This window comes from Leuresthes tenuis, unplaced genomic scaffold (assembly GCF_036924035.1).
Source record: "Leuresthes tenuis unplaced genomic scaffold, fLeuTen1.0.hap1 SCAF_17, whole genome shotgun sequence".
Lineage (NCBI taxonomy): Eukaryota > Metazoa > Chordata > Actinopteri > Atheriniformes > Atherinopsidae > Leuresthes > Leuresthes tenuis.
This window is the reverse complement of record NW_027325371.1, coordinates 2,060,871-2,076,855: the sequence shown is the minus strand read 5'-3', so window position 1 is coordinate 2,076,855 and position 15,985 is coordinate 2,060,871. Positions and strand designations below refer to the sequence as shown.

The following is a 15,985-nucleotide window of genomic DNA, read 5'->3' as shown; positions in this document are numbered from 1 at the left end:
ATTAAAGCACCCAGCAGTTCATGTCAGTACGGCTCAGTGCTTAAACTGACACAGAAGTGGAAATATTCTGATCGTTGCTCTGTAACAAAACCTTTAGAAACCAAACAATCAGCCACATTATGGAGATGAGACAGTTAAAAAGCGTCTCCATGACTCAAGGACAAGAGAATAAAAGCTGGATTTACTGTAATTATGAGTGAACTCCCACTCTGCTGGGGATAGAAACTGTGGTGGGAAACAAAACCTTCATACTTTAAGTTGTTTAAGATGATTTAAGTGGGTTTCTTCCTCCATCGCTGCTCTTTCTGGTGATTTTACATCATTTTGTGACTTCATTTGGAGCCTTTTTATATTCATTTAGTGTCTTTAAGGATGTTTTTATTGGATTTATTTGAGTTTGCTTATCTTTGAGGTTGATGTGTCTCTTCGTGCTGATTCACAATCTGAAGGTTTTAGAAAGTTTTAGGTTTCTTCTCCGTCATTATGGCTCCTCTTTTACTCCTTTAAGATCTCAGTGTTTGCAGCTTTTGTTTCCTTGAGTTCATTTTGAGTCTTTGTGGAGTTTTTGAAGCTTTTTCTCATCATTTTTCCTCTCAGTCCATCCATCATATTAACAGATGCACCCAACAAAATCCCCTCCCAGCTGTGGTGAAGCGACCAAACAGACGACCCATTTAATCCCACACAGCCCTGTGTTACACGGCCGTGTTGAACTCTGGTCCCATTGCTGCAGAAAACACTGCTGTTCTGCTGCAGCTGGTGTCTTAACCCCAAAGGGATCATTTAAACTGAAGCTAACTGTACTTTTAGCAGTGAATAAAGAACAATTCCACTCTCTGTTCAGGTTTGATGGGATTTCTGATCTTCCTGCTCAAACTGTTTCCAGATCAGTTTCAGCATCTTTACAAAGCTGCATTCACTGCCCTCTAGTGGCTAAAACGGCTCATTTAGTTTAAGTTTACTTTAAAACGGGTTTCATTCCATTCAATGAGGGGAAAAGATGACGTTAATTGTTCTGTGTGAAAGTCAAACCCAGTTTAACTGGAGATAACAGATGTTAGTTCTGTTTTCATGTCACATTTCTTATTTTTGCATTTACCTGAACAAAAGTATTGAATCCAGCTGTTTATTGACTGTGTCTATGACAAGAAATCTGATAGAAACAAACCAGTCATGTTCTACGTTCCTCTGGAGGCTTTTTATTGGTCAATTTCTAAAAGAAAACAAGAAGCAGAAAGAAAGAAACAGTCATAAAACTGACTTTAGTTTTTATTGCACAGTCCAGCAGAGCAAAGATAAACATATTTAACTTCTGTACATCTTCAGCATCACTGATTTTAGGAATTATTCATCAAAAATATACAATTTAGATACAAAGTTCCAGTTCTTCAGCCACAGCAGTGAAACCGGTTCAAACTGTTTTTAAGGGAAGACGTGGAAACAACCAGTTATTTCTGAGCTATAAAACGAGGCTCCGACAAACAGCTAAACAGAGCTCAGAGCCCACATTAAGGCGGCTTTAGTCCACCTCCTCAATAGTTGGCCCCTGGCTGGCGGCCCCTGCCTGCTCTCTGCAGGAACCGGCGGGCGTCCCTCCCTGATACAACTTGCTGATGATGGGGTTGCACACTTTCTCCAGCTCTTTCTGCTTGTGTTGGTACTCGTCTTTCTCAGCCAGCTGGTTGTTCTCCAGCCAGGTGATGGTCTCCTCACACTTCTCAGTCACCTTCTTCTTGTCCTCCTCGCTGATTTTGCCCTTCAAGCTCTCGTCCTGCACGCTGCTCTTCACGCTGAAGGCCAAGGACTCCAGGGAGTTCTTGGCAGCCATTTTGTCCCTCTGCAGGTCGTCCTCAGCTCTGTATTTGTCGGCGTCCTGCACCATCCTCTCGATCTCCTCTGGGCTCAGGCGGCCCTTATCGTTGGTGATGGTGATCTTGTTCTCTTTGCCGGTGCTTTTGTCCACCGCCGACACGTTCAAGATCCCGTTGGCGTCGATGTCGAAGGTGACCTGGATCTGCGGGACCCCTCTGGGAGCGGGTGGGATTCCCGTCAGCTCAAACTTGCCCAGCAGGTTGTTGTCCTTGGTCATGGCTCTCTCCCCTTCGTAGACCTGGATCAGGACCCCGGGCTGGTTGTCACAGTAGGTGCTGAACACCTGGCTTTGTTTGCTGGGGATGGTGGTGTTGCGTTTGATCAGGGACGTCATCACCCCTCCGGCCGTCTCGATACCCAGGGACAGAGGCGCCACGTCCAGCAGCAGCAGGTCCTGAACGTTGCCCGAGGCGTCCCCGGAGAGGATGGCGGCCTGGACGGCGGCGCCGTAGGCCACCGCCTCGTCCGGGTTGATGCTCTTGTTCAGCTCCCGGCCGTTGAAGAAGTCCTGCAGCAGTTTCTGGATCTTGGGGATTCTGGTGGAGCCTCCCACCAGCACCACGTCGTGGATCTGGCCCTTGTCCATTTTGGCGTCCCTCAGGGCTTTCTCCACCGGCTCCAAGGTTCCCCTGAACAGGTCGGAGCACAGCTCCTCAAAGCGAGCCCTGGTGACGGAGGTGTAGAAGTCGATGCCCTCAAACAGAGAGTCGATCTGGATGCTGGCCTGGGAGCTGGAGGACAGGGTCCTCTTGGCCCTCTCACAAGCTGTGCGCAGCCTCCTCAGGGCTCTCTTGTTCTGGCTGATGTCCTTCTTGTGCTTCCTCTTGAACTCCTCCACAAAGTGGTTGACCATGCGGTTGTCAAAGTCCTCTCCGCCCAGGTGAGTGTCTCCGGCCGTGGCCTTCACCTCGAAGATGCCGTCTTCGATGGTCAGGATGGACACGTCGAAGGTGCCCCCGCCCAGGTCAAAGATCAGGATGTGGCGTTCTCCTGACTTGCCTTTGTCCAGACCGTAGGCGATGGCGGCCGCCGTGGGCTCGTTGATGATTCTCAGGACGTTGAGTCCCGCGATGACGCCTGCGTCTTTAGTGGCCTGTCGCTGGGAGTCGTTGAAGTACGCCGGGACTGTGATGACGGCGTTGGACACCTTTTGGCCCAGGTAGGCCTCGGCGACCTCCTTCATCTTCACCAGGACCATGGAGGAAACCTCCTCGGGGTAGAAGGCTTTGTCCTCCCCTTTGTACTCTACTTGTATTTTGGGCCTCCCTCCCTCTGAAACCACCTTGAAGGGCCAGTGCTTCATGTCCGCCTGCACCACTGGATCATCACACTTTCTTCCAATCAGTCTCTTGGCATCAAACACAGTGTTGCTGGGGTTCAGAGCCACCTGGTTCTTGGCTGCGTCCCCAATCAGCCTCTCGGTGTCGGTGAAGGCCACATAGCTGGGGGTGGTCCTGTTGCCCTGGTCGTTGGCGATGATTTCTACTTTCCCGTGCTGGAAAACCCCCACACAGGAGTAGGTGGTGCCCAGGTCGATGCCGATCGCTACGCCTTTAGCTGCAGGCATCTTGGCTGAGTTGGCTTTGTGTCCTAAAGCTGCAGAGACACAAATGAGGAGGAGCATGAGGAAAGGGAACATCTGCAGCAGCTGTTGGAGCTTCAGCTGTTTTCTGTCACAAACTGAGTCCCAGCATCAGAGGACTGAGGTCATTCAGAGTGAATGCATCGCTTCAAATCACATGAGTTAAATATATCAAGAAAGAACAGAAACTAAACCATTAAGCTGTTAAATCTGCAACAAGACACAATTATTTAGATACACATAAAAAGCTTCTGTTCACTTTAATGTTACAGAACCGCAAAGTAGGCAGAAAACCGAGTTACTGACAGATTTGAACAGTTCTGTGATAAGTCAGAGCTTCTTATATTCTTACTGTTCAAAACAAGCATGATTAGATAAAAAGATGTTCATTTTTAAAATAAAGTCACTTAGTAGTAGCAAATTATTTCTTTTGGCGTTAACAAACAGAAAAATATCTAGAAGTAGACCTAAAACAGGGAAAACTTTAGATGAGTACTTACTCTGGATGGAAGGTCAAATAAAGCTGGATTAGAATTGAAATCAGTTCCTCTCCGCTGCGCAGCTCGTCTTCAGCTGTAGTCTTCAGTGTCTCTTCTCGGCTCTCTTCTTCTCTGAACTGCCGGTGTTCACCACCAGCACCGTTTTTATTCTTCTTCGCTCCTTTCTCGTTGTTTCTCGAGCTTTCCCTTGACTCTCTTGTCCAATCACAGGTCAGTGCGGCGCTCTGCGTCATGACGTCATCCGCGAGAAGTTTCTACTCGCTTCTCGTCGCTCAGAGAAATCGTTAAAAGTATTAATCAGAAAAATATAGTTTTAGATCATTTAGGATTCATCTTCTGAATACAGTAAGAGTGACAGCGAATATAGACAGAGTGATGTTTAAAAGCTCTGTGAAAAATTCAAGTAAATCAGGACACAAATCTACCTTAAAAACCAACCGTTGATCGAATTCTTCTTAATATTATTCCATTAAAATTTCAAATATTTTTTTTTGAATAATAAGATTTAATCCATGCCGAAATGATTAGAGGACATTAGAGATTAAAATGAGTTGCTGGACTCTTTTTACAACTCCTTACAAAAACCAGGAGACCAGAAATGCTTTAAACGGTCGTTTTTTAAATGTAGTCTTGGAGCACAGCGTCTGTTTGGAGAAGGAGACATTTAATCAACATTTACATATAAATTTGCATATTTATATTTGAAAGTGAGGTCAATCTGTTGATATTTACTACAATTGCTTGAAAATTCAAAATAATTCAGAAAATATAAGCCTTTGGGCCTTTTTTTTCTTCTATTCAGACTATATTATTTAGCAGTTACTGTGTATTTTTATTCATGATTTGGTGTGTTGATGATCAGCTCAGATCATTTGATTGTCATAGCAACGATTCACAACAAAAGACATTTAAAACACTTCAGCTTCTCTTACTACAGTGAGGAACCTTGGAGTTATTTCTGACCAGGATCTGTCCTCTGACTCTCATATAAAACAGGTTTCTGCCTTCTTTCACCTTCGTAATATCATTAAAATCAGGAACATCCTGTCTCAGGGTGATGCAGAGAAACTGCTCCATGCATCTGTTCCTTCAGGACTGAACTACTGTAATTCTTTATTATTGGGTTATTACTCTTTACTATATGTTTGGTTTAGTTTTGAACCTTTCTTTTCTCTCTCTGCTGACTCTAAACAGTTATTTACATGTTGAATAAATGGAGATTCTGATGCTGATTAGAGATTAAAGCACCCAGCAGTTCATGTCAGTACGGCTCAGTGCTTAAACTGACACAGAAGTGGAAATATTCTGATCGTTGCTCTGTAACAAAACCTTTAGAAACCAAACAATCAGCCACATTATGGAGATGAGACAGTTAAAAAGCGTCTCCATGACTCAAGTACAAGAGAATAAAAGCTGGATTTACTGTAATTATGAGTGAACTCCCACTCTGCTGGGGATAGAAACTGTGGTGGGAAACAAAACCTTCATACTTTAAGTTGTTTAAGATGATTTAAGTGGGTTTCTTCCTCCATCGCTGCTCTTTCTGGTGATTTTACATCATTTTGTGACTTCATTTGGAGCCTTTTTATATTCATTCAGTGTCTTTAAGGATGTTTTTATTGGATTTATTTGAGTTTGCTTATCTTTGAGGTTGATGTGTCTCTTCGTGCTGATTCACAATCTGAAGGTTTTAGAAAGTTTTAGGTTTCTTCTCCGTCATTATGGCTCCTCTTTTACTCCTTTTAGATCTCAGTGTTTGCAGCTTTTGTTTCCTTGAGTTCATTTTGAGTCTTTGTGGAGTTTTTGAAGCTTTTTCTCATCATTTTTCCTCTCAGTCCATCCATCATATTAACAGATGCACCCAACAAAATCCCCTCCCAGCTGTGGTGAAGCGACCAAACAGACGACCCATTTAATCCCACACAGCCCTGTGTTACACGGCCGTGTTGAACTCTGGTCCCATTGCTGCAGAAAACACTGCTGTTCTGCTGCAGCTGGTGTCTTAACCCCAAAGGGATCATTTAAACTGAAGCTAACTGTACTTTTAGCAGTGAATAAAGAACAATTCCACTCTCTGTTCAGGTTTGATGGGATTTCTGATCTTCCTGCTCAAACTGTTTCCAGATCAGTTTCAGCATCTTTACAAAGCTGCATTCACTGCCCTCTAGTGGCTAAAACGGCTCATTTAGTTTAAGTTTACTTTAAAACGGGTTTCATTCCATTCAATGAGGGGAAAAGATGACGTTAATTGTTCTGTGTGAAAGTCAAACCCAGTTTAACTGGAGATAACAGATGTTAGTTCTGTTTTCATGTCACATTTCTTATTTTTGCATTTACCTGAACAAAAGTATTGAATCCAGCTGTTTATTGACTGTGTCTATGACAAGAAATCTGATAGAAACAAACCAGTCATGTTCTACGTTCCTCTGGAGGCTTTTTATTGGTCAATTTCTAAAAGAAAACAAGAAGCAGAAAGAAAGAAACAGTCATAAAACTGACTTTAGTTTTTATTGCACAGTCCAGCAGAGCAAAGATAAACATATTTAACTTCTGTACATCTTCAGCATCACTGATTTTAGGAATTATTCATCAAAAATATACAATTTAGATACAAAGTTCCAGTTCTTCAGCCACAGCAGTGAAACCGGTTCAAACTGTTTTTAAGGGAAGACGTGGAAACAACCAGTTATTTCTGAGCTATAAAACGAGGCTCCGACAAACAGCTAAACAGAGCTCAGAGCCCACATTAAGGGGGCTTTAGTCCACCTCCTCAATAGTTGGCCCCTGGCTGGCGGCCCCTGCCTGCTCTCTGCAGGAACCGGCGGGCGTCCCTCCCTGATACAACTTGCTGATGATGGGGTTGCACACTTTCTCCAGCTCTTTCTGCTTGTGTTGGTACTCGTCTTTCTCAGCCAGCTGGTTGTTCTCCAGCCAGGTGATGGTCTCCTCACACTTCTCAGTCACCTTCTTCTTGTCCTCCTCGCTGATTTTGCCCTTCAAGCTCTCGTCCTGCACGCTGCTCTTCACGCTGAAGGCCAAGGACTCCAGGGAGTTCTTGGCAGCCATTTTGTCCCTCTGCAGGTGGTCCTCAGCTCTGTATTTGTCGGCGTCCTGCACCATCCTCTCGATCTCCTCTGGGCTCAGGCGGCCCTTATCGTTGGTGATGGTGATCTTGTTCTCTTTGCCGGTGCTTTTGTCCACCGCCGACACGTTCAAGATCCCGTTGGCGTCGATGTCGAAGGTGACCTGGATCTGCGGGACCCCTCTGGGAGCGGGTGGGATTCCCGTCAGCTCAAACTTGCCCAGCAGGTTGTTGTCCTTGGTCATGGCTCTCTCCCCTTCGTAGACCTGGATCAGGACCCCGGGCTGGTTGTCACAGTAGGTGCTGAACACCTGGCTTTGTTTGCTGGGGATGGTGGTGTTGCGTTTGATCAGGGACGTCATCACCCCTCCGGCCGTCTCGATACCCAGGGACAGAGGCGCCACGTCCAGCAGCAGCAGGTCCTGAACGTTGCCCGAGGCGTCCCCGGAGAGGATGGCGGCCTGGACGGCGGCGCCGTAGGCCACCGCCTCGTCCGGGTTGATGCTCTTGTTCAGCTCCCGGCCGTTGAAGAAGTCCTGCAGCAGTTTCTGGATCTTGGGGATTCTGGTGGAGCCTCCCACCAGCACCACGTCGTGGATCTGGCCCTTGTCCATTTTGGCGTCCCTCAGGGCTTTCTCCACCGGCTCCAAGGTTCCCCTGAACAGGTCGGAGCACAGCTCCTCAAAGCGAGCCCTGGTGACGGAGGTGTAGAAGTCGATGCCCTCAAACAGAGAGTCGATCTGGATGCTGGCCTGGGAGCTGGAGGACAGGGTCCTCTTGGCCCTCTCACAAGCTGTGCGCAGCCTCCTCAGGGCTCTCTTGTTCTGGCTGATGTCCTTCTTGTGCTTCCTCTTGAACTCCTCCACAAAGTGGTTGACCATGCGGTTGTCAAAGTCCTCTCCGCCCAGGTGAGTGTCTCCGGCCGTGGCCTTCACCTCGAAGATGCCGTCTTCGATGGTCAGGATGGACACGTCGAAGGTGCCCCCGCCCAGGTCAAAGATCAGGATGTGGCGTTCTCCTGACTTGCCTTTGTCCAGACCGTAGGCGATGGCGGCCGCCGTGGGCTCGTTGATGATTCTCAGGACGTTGAGTCCCGCGATGACGCCTGCGTCTTTAGTGGCCTGTCGCTGGGAGTCGTTGAAGTACGCCGGGACTGTGATGACGGCGTTGGACACCTTTTGGCCCAGGTAGGCCTCGGCGACCTCCTTCATCTTCACCAGGACCATGGAGGAAACCTCCTCGGGGTAGAAGGCTTTGTCCTCCCCTTTGTACTCTACTTGTATTTTGGGCCTCCCTCCCTCTGAAACCACCTTGAAGGGCCAGTGCTTCATGTCCGCCTGCACCACTGGATCATCACACTTTCTTCCAATCAGTCTCTTGGCATCAAACACAGTGTTGCTGGGGTTCAGAGCCACCTGGTTCTTGGCTGCGTCCCCAATCAGCCTCTCGGTGTCGGTGAAGGCCACATAGCTGGGGGTGGTCCTGTTGCCCTGGTCGTTGGCGATGATTTCTACTTTCCCGTGCTGGAAAACCCCCACACAGGAGTAGGTGGTGCCCAGGTCGATGCCGATCGCTACGCCTTTAGCTGCAGGCATCTTGGCTGAGTTGGCTTTGTGTCCTAAAGCTGCAGAGACACAAATGAGGAGGAGCATGAGAAAAGGGAACATCTGCAGCAGCTGTTGGAGCTTCAGCTGTTTTCTGTCACAAACTGAGTCCCAGCATCAGAGGACTGAGGTCATTCAGAGTGAATGCATCGCTTCAAATCACATGAGTTAAATATATCAAGAAAGAACAGAAACTAAACCATTAAGCTGTTAAATCTGCAACAAGACTCAATTATTTAGATACACATAAAAAGCTTCTGTTCGCTTTAATGTTACAGAACCGCAAAGTAGGCAGAAAACCGAGTTACTGACAGATTTGAACAGTTCTGTGATAAGTCAGAGCTTCTTATATTCTTACTGTTCAAAACAAGCATGATGAGATAAAAAGATGTTCATTTTTAGAATAAAGTCACTTAGTAGCAGCAAATTATTTCTTTTGGCGTTAACAAACAGAAAAATATCTAGAAGTAGACCTAAAACAGGGAAAACTTTAGATGAGTACTTACTCTGGATGGAAGGTCAAATAAAGCTGGATTAGAATTGAAATCAGTTCCTCTCCGCTGCGCAGCTCGTCTTCAGCTGTAGTCTTCAGTGTCTCTTCTCGGCTCTCTTCTTTTCTGAACTGCCGGTGTTCACCACCAGCACCGTTTTTATTCTTCTTCGCTCCTTTCTCGTTGTTTCTCCAGCTTTCCCTTGACTCTCTTGTCCAATCACAGGTCAGTGCGGCGCTCTGCGTCATGACGTCACCCGCGAGAAGTTTCTACTCGCTTCTCGTCGCTCAGAGAAATCGTTAAAAGTATTAATCAGAAAAATATAGTTTTAGATCATTTAGGATTCATCTTCTGAATACAGTAAGAGTGACAGCGAATATAGACAGAGTGATGTTTAAAAGCTCCGTGAAAAATTCAAGTAAATCAGGACACAAATCTACTTTAAAACCAACCGTTGATCGAATTCTTCTTAATATTATTCCTTTAAAATCTCAAATTATTATTTTTTTGAATAATAAGATTTAATTCATGCCGAAATGATTAGAGGACATTAGAGATTAAAATGAGTTGCTGGACTCTTTTAACAACTCTGTACAATAACCAGGAGACCAGAAATGCTTTAAACGGTCGTTTTGTAAATGGAGTCTTGGTGCACAGCGTCTGTTTGGAGAAGGAGACATTTAATCAACATTTACATATAAATTTGCATATTTATATTTGAAAGTGAGGTCAATCTGTTGATATTTACTACAATTGCTTGAAAATTCAAAATATATCAGAAAATATAAGCCTTTGGGCCTTTTTTCTTCTATTCAGACTATATTATTTAGCAGTTACTGTGTATTTTTACTCATGATTTGGTGTGTTGATGATCAGCTCAGATCATTTGATTGTCATAGCAACGATTCACAACAAAAGACATTTAAAACACTTCGGCTTATCTCACTACAGTGAGGAACCTTGGAGTTATTTCTGACCAGGATCTGTCCTCTGACTCTCATATAAAACAGGTTTCTGCCTTCTTTCACCTTCATAATATCGTTAAAATCAGGACCATCCTGTCTCAGGGTGATGCAGAGAAACTGCTCCATGCATCTGTTCCTTCAGGACTGAACTACTGTAATTCTTTATTATTGGGTTATTACTCTTTACTATATGTTTGGTTTAGTTTTGAACCTTTCTTTTCTCTCTCTGCTGACTCTAAACAGTTATTTACATGTTGAATAAATGGAGATTCTGATGCTGATTAGAGATTAAAGCACCCAGCAGTTCATGTCAGTACGGCTCAGTGCTTAAACTGACACAGAAGTGGAAATATTCTGATCGTTGCTCTGTAACAAAACCTTTAGAAACCAAACAATCAGCCACATTATGGAGATGAGACAGTTAAAAAGCGTCTCCATGACTCAAGGACAAGAGAATAAAAGCTGGATTTACTGTAATTATGAGTGAACTCCCACTCTGCTGGGGATAGAAACTGTGGTGGGAAACAAAACCTTCATACTTTAAGTTGTTTAAGATTATTTAAGTGGGTTTCTTCCTCCATCGCTGCTCTTTCTGGTGATTTTACATCATTTTGTGACTTGTTCATTCATTTGGAGCCTTTTTATATTCATTTAGTGTCTTTAAGGATGTTTTTATTGGATTTATTTGAGTTTGCTTATCTTTGAGGTTGATGTGTCTCTTCGTGCTGATTCACAATCTGAAGGTTTTAGAAAGTTTTAGGTTTCTTCTCCGTCATTATGGCTCCTCTTTTACTCCTTTTAGATCTCAGTGTTTGCAGCTTTTGTTTCCTTGAGTTCATTTTGAGTCTTTGTGGAGTTTTTGAAGCTTTTTCTCATCATTTTTCCTCTCAGTCCATCCATCATATTAACAGATGCACCCAACAAAATCCCCTCCCAGCTGTGGTGAAGCGACCAAACAGACGACCCATTTAATCCCACACAGCCCTGTGTTACACGGCCGTGTTGAACTCTGGTCCCATTGCTGCAGAAAACACTGCTGTTCTGCTGCAGCTGGTGTCTTAACCCCAAAGGGATCATTTAAACTGAAGCTAACTGTACTTTTAGCAGTGAATAAAGAACAATTCCACTCTCTGTTCAGGTTTGATGGGATTTCTGATCTTCCTGCTCAAACTGTTTCCAGATCAGTTGCAGCATCTTTACAAAGCTGCATTCACTGCCCTCTAGTGGCTAAAACGGCTCATTTAGTTTAAGTTTACTTTAAAACGGGTTTCATTCCATTCAATGAGGGGAAAAGATGACGTTAATTGTTCTGTGTGAAAGTCAAACCCAGTTTAACTGGAGATAACAGATGTTAGTTCTGTTTTCAGGTCACATTTCTTATTTTTGCATTTACCTGAACAAAAGTATTGAATCCAGCTGTTTATTGACTGTGTCTATGACAAGAAATCTGATAGAAACAAACCAGTCATGTTCTACGTTCCTCTGGAGGCTTTTTATTGGTCAATTTCTAAAAGAAAACAAGAAGCAGAAAGAAAGAAACAGTCATAAAACTGACTTTAGTTTTTATTGCACAGTCCAGCAGAGCAAAGATAAACATATTTAACTTCTGTACATCTTCAGCATCACTGATTTTAGGAATTATTCATCAAAAATATACAATTTAGATACAAAGTTCCAGTTCTTCAGCCACAGCAGTGAAACCGGTTCAAACTGTTTTTAAGGGAAGACGTGGAAACAACCAGTTATTTCTGAGCTATAAAACGAGGCTCCGACAAACAGCTAAACAGAGCTCAGAGCCCACATTAAGGGGGCTTTAGTCCACCTCCTCAATAGTTGGCCCCTGGCTGGCGGCCCCTGCCTGCTCTCTGCAGGAACCGGCGGGCGTCCCTCCCTGATACAACTTGCTGATGATGGGGTTGCACACTTTCTCCAGCTCTTTCTGCTTGTGTTGGTACTCGTCTTTCTCAGCCAGCTGGTTGTTCTCCAGCCAGGTGATGGTCTCCTCACACTTCTCAGTCACCTTCTTCTTGTCCTCCTCGCTGATTTTGCCCTTCAAGCTCTCGTCCTGCACGCTGCTCTTCACGCTGAAGGCCAAGGACTCCAGGGAGTTCTTGGCAGCCATTTTGTCCCTCTGCAGGTGGTCCTCAGCTCTGTATTTGTCGGCGTCCTGCACCATCCTCTCGATCTCCTCTGGGCTCAGGCGGCCCTTATCGTTGGTGATGGTGATCTTGTTCTCTTTGCCGGTGCTTTTGTCCACCGCCGACACGTTCAAGATCCCGTTGGCGTCGATGTCGAAGGTGACCTGGATCTGCGGGACCCCTCTGGGAGCGGGTGGGATTCCCGTCAGCTCAAACTTGCCCAGCAGGTTGTTGTCCTTGGTCATGGCTCTCTCCCCTTCGTAGACCTGGATCAGGACCCCGGGCTGGTTGTCACAGTAGGTGCTGAACACCTGGCTTTGTTTGCTGGGGATGGTGGTGTTGCGTTTGATCAGGGACGTCATCACCCCTCCGGCCGTCTCGATACCCAGGGACAGAGGCGCCACGTCCAGCAGCAGCAGGTCCTGAACGTTGCCCGAGGCGTCCCCGGAGAGGATGGCGGCCTGGACGGCGGCGCCGTAGGCCACCGCCTCGTCCGGGTTGATGCTCTTGTTCAGCTCCCGGCCGTTGAAGAAGTCCTGCAGCAGTTTCTGGATCTTGGGGATTCTGGTGGAGCCTCCCACCAGCACCACGTCGTGGATCTGGCCCTTGTCCATTTTGGCGTCCCTCAGGGCTTTCTCCACCGGCTCCAAGGTTCCCCTGAACAGGTCGGAGCACAGCTCCTCAAAGCGAGCCCTGGTGACGGAGGTGTAGAAGTCGATGCCCTCAAACAGAGAGTCGATCTGGATGCTGGCCTGGGAGCTGGAGGACAGGGTCCTCTTGGCCCTCTCACAAGCTGTGCGCAGCCTCCTCAGGGCTCTCTTGTTCTGGCTGATGTCCTTCTTGTGCTTCCTCTTGAACTCCTCCACAAAGTGGTTGACCATGCGGTTGTCAAAGTCCTCTCCGCCCAGGTGAGTGTCTCCGGCCGTGGCCTTCACCTCGAAGATGCCGTCTTCGATGGTCAGGATGGACACGTCGAAGGTGCCCCCGCCCAGGTCAAAGATCAGGATGTGGCGTTCTCCTGACTTGCCTTTGTCCAGACCGTAGGCGATGGCGGCCGCCGTGGGCTCGTTGATGATTCTCAGGACGTTGAGTCCCGCGATGACGCCTGCGTCTTTAGTGGCCTGTCGCTGGGAGTCGTTGAAGTACGCCGGGACTGTGATGACGGCGTTGGACACCTTTTGGCCCAGGTAGGCCTCGGCGACCTCCTTCATCTTCACCAGGACCATGGAGGAAACCTCCTCGGGGTAGAAGGCTTTGTCCTCCCCTTTGTACTCTACTTGTATTTTGGGCCTCCCTCCCTCTGAAACCACCTTGAAGGGCCAGTGCTTCATGTCCGCCTGCACCACTGGATCATCACACTTTCTTCCAATCAGTCTCTTGGCATCAAACACAGTGTTGCTGGGGTTCAGAGCCACCTGGTTCTTGGCTGCGTCCCCAATCAGCCTCTCGGTGTCGGTGAAGGCCACATAGCTGGGGGTGGTCCTGTTGCCCTGGTCGTTGGCGATGATTTCTACTTTCCCGTGCTGGAAAACCCCCACACAGGAGTAGGTGGTGCCCAGGTCGATGCCGATCGCTACGCCTTTAGCTGCAGGCATCTTGGCTGAGTTGGCTTTGTGTCCTAAAGCTGCAGAGACACAAATGAGGAGGAGCATGAGAAAAGGGAACATCTGCAGCAGCTGTTGGAGCTTCAGCTGTTTTCTGTCACAAACTGAGTCCCAGCATCAGAGGACTGAGGTCATTCAGAGTGAAGGCATCGCTTCAAATCACATGAGTTAAATATATCAAGAAAGAACAGAAACTAAACCATTAAGCTGTTAAATCTGCAACAAGACTCAATTATTTAGATACACATAAAAAGCTTCTGTTCGCTTTAATGTTACAGAACCGCAAAGTAGGCAGAAAACCGAGTTACTGACAGATTTGAACAGTTCTGTGATAAGTCAGAGCTTCTTATATTCTTACTGTTCAAAACAAGCATGATTAGATAAAAAGATGTTCATTTTTAAAATAAAGTCACTTAGTAGCAGCAAATTATTTCTTTTGGCGTTAACAAACAGAAAAATATATAGAAGTAGACCTAAAACAGGGAAAACTTTAGATGAGTACTTACTCTGGATGGAAGGTCAAATAAAGCTGGATTAGAATTGAAATCAGTTCCTCTCCGCTGCGCAGCTCGTCTTCAGCTGTAGTCTTCAGTGTCTCTTCTCGGCTCTCTTCTTCTCTGAACTGCCGGTGTTCACCACCAGCACCGTTTTTATTCTTCTTCGCTCCTTTCTCGTTGTTTCTCGAGCTTTCCCTTGACTCTCTTGTCCAATCACAGGTCAGTGCGGTGCTCTGCGTCATGACGTCATCCGCGAGAAGTTTCTACTCGCTTCTCGTCGCTCAGAGAAATCGTTAAAAGTATTAATCAGAAAAATATAGTTTTAGATCATTTAGGATTCATCTTCTGAATACAGTAAGAGTGACAGCGAATATAGACAGAGTGATGTTTAAAAGCTCCGTGAAAAATTCAAGTAAATCAGGACACAAATCTACTTTAAAACCAACCGTTGATCGAATTCTTCTTGATATTATTCCATTAAAATTTCAAATATTTTTTTTTGAATAATAAGATTTAATCCATGCCGAAATGATTAGAGGACATTAGAGATTAAAATGAGTTGCTGGACTCTTTTTACAACTCTGTACAATAACCAGGAGACCAGAAATGCTTTAAAACGGTCATTTCTTAAATGGAGTCTTGGTGCACAGCGTCTGTTAGGAGAAGGAGACATTTAATCAACATTTACATATAAATTTGGATATTTATATTTGAAAGTGAGGTCAATCTGTTGATATTTACTACAATTGCTTGAAAATTCAAAATAATTCAGAAAATAAAAGCCTTTGGGTATTTTTTCTTCTATTCAGACCATATTATTTAGTAGTTACTGTGTATTTTTATTCCTGATTTGGTCCGTTGCAGCTGCCATATCTCTGTGTTAATGATCAGCTGAAATACATTTTTAAAATCTATGCTCCTCAGCTTAGTTTGGAGATAAATTAGGTCAACAGGATGTGTTAGTTGTCTCTGCTGAGAGCTAAATATGTGCTGTAATATGAAATGTGGTAAAACTAAAGTTCTTTGTTTCCACCAGATGTCACCAGAGTTTGGATGTTTTAAATCAGCAAACAGGAAAATATTGACCATTATGGATTTATTTAGTGTATTTGACAGAGCTTTCCTGCCTTTATAACAACATTAATGATTTTCTTTTTAATGAATAGCAACATATGATATAATACAGTTGTTGTTTTGTTAAAGAAGTGATAAATAAGGTGAATTTTTTGGTATTTATGAGTTATGAAATCTTTAGAGACTAACCTACAAAGCTTCAGTCATTTTTCCCATCTTTCTTTTATTGTGTGTGAACATTTTTATGTGACATATTGTTAACCTACAACAGATCAACTTAAAGAGATAAGTTTATTTCCGTGGCTTCTGTATTGTGTCTATCTTTATCATACAGGCTGTTTCGGTTAATTATTCTCACTGCAGTGACATAAATATACGTCGGAGGACTTTTAAAGACTCAGATTTGATGAAAAGTTTTGTTTCTGTCTCAATAAAAGAGGAAATCAGTCACAAAGGTTAGTGTAGAACTGAAGAATGTAAAAGAACAGGTAAATAAGGTGTTAGATGGCTTAAAGACAGCCTTTGTTCCACCTTCAGTCGCGTTTCCATGAAGGAACATTCCAGACCACACCTGCC

General features: G+C 45.0%; 3 protein-coding genes and 1 long non-coding RNA gene across 7 annotated transcripts in view; 1 reads left to right on the top strand and 3 right to left on the bottom strand.

Annotated features, from left to right (window-relative positions):
• The window catches only part of LOC140273964 (uncharacterized), a 145,116-nt gene that overhangs the window by 128,413 nt on the left and 718 nt on the right, over positions 1 to 15,985 (top strand). The window lies entirely within an intron of this gene.
• LOC140273545 (heat shock 70 kDa protein 1) lies at positions 1,252 to 4,208 on the bottom strand. Of its 2 annotated transcripts, none has more exons than XM_072369154.1 (2): positions 3,955 to 4,208; positions 1,252 to 3,468 (listed from the first exon to the last, which is right to left on the bottom strand). In XM_072369154.1, the coding sequence occupies exon 2, from the start codon at positions 3,437 to 3,439 to the stop codon at positions 1,520 to 1,522; it is 1,920 nt and encodes a 639-aa protein (XP_072225255.1). In that variant the 5' UTR covers positions 3,440 to 3,468; positions 3,955 to 4,208; the 3' UTR covers positions 1,252 to 1,519. The 2 variants fall into 2 exon arrangements, with proteins under 2 accessions (XP_072225255.1, XP_072225256.1); XM_072369155.1 differs by having other exon boundaries at positions 1,252 to 3,462.
• On the bottom strand, positions 6,712 to 9,320 carry LOC140273579 (heat shock 70 kDa protein 1-like). 2 transcript variants are annotated; one of them, XM_072369193.1, is made up of 2 exons: positions 9,147 to 9,320; positions 6,712 to 8,660 (listed from the first exon to the last, which is right to left on the bottom strand). In XM_072369193.1, exon 2 carries the CDS (start codon positions 8,629 to 8,631, stop codon positions 6,712 to 6,714), a length of 1,920 nt encoding a protein of 639 aa, XP_072225294.1. In that variant the 5' UTR covers positions 8,632 to 8,660; positions 9,147 to 9,320. The 2 variants fall into 2 exon arrangements, with proteins under 2 accessions (XP_072225294.1, XP_072225295.1); XM_072369194.1 differs by having other exon boundaries at positions 6,712 to 8,654; positions 9,147 to 9,319.
• On the bottom strand, positions 11,910 to 14,541 carry LOC140273959 (heat shock 70 kDa protein 1-like). Of its 2 annotated transcripts, none has more exons than XM_072369618.1 (2): positions 14,345 to 14,541; positions 11,910 to 13,858 (listed from the first exon to the last, which is right to left on the bottom strand). In XM_072369618.1, exon 2 carries the CDS (start codon positions 13,827 to 13,829, stop codon positions 11,910 to 11,912), a length of 1,920 nt encoding a protein of 639 aa, XP_072225719.1. In that variant the 5' UTR covers positions 13,830 to 13,858; positions 14,345 to 14,541. The 2 variants fall into 2 exon arrangements, with proteins under 2 accessions (XP_072225719.1, XP_072225720.1); XM_072369619.1 differs by having other exon boundaries at positions 11,910 to 13,852.

Coding starts and splice junctions, on each gene's coding strand:
- LOC140273545 (XM_072369154.1), bottom strand. CDS start 3,439: ATGCCTGCAGCTAAAGGCGTAGCGATCGGCATCGACCTGGGCACCACC.
- LOC140273579 (XM_072369193.1), bottom strand. CDS start 8,631: ATGCCTGCAGCTAAAGGCGTAGCGATCGGCATCGACCTGGGCACCACC.
- LOC140273959 (XM_072369618.1), bottom strand. CDS start 13,829: ATGCCTGCAGCTAAAGGCGTAGCGATCGGCATCGACCTGGGCACCACC.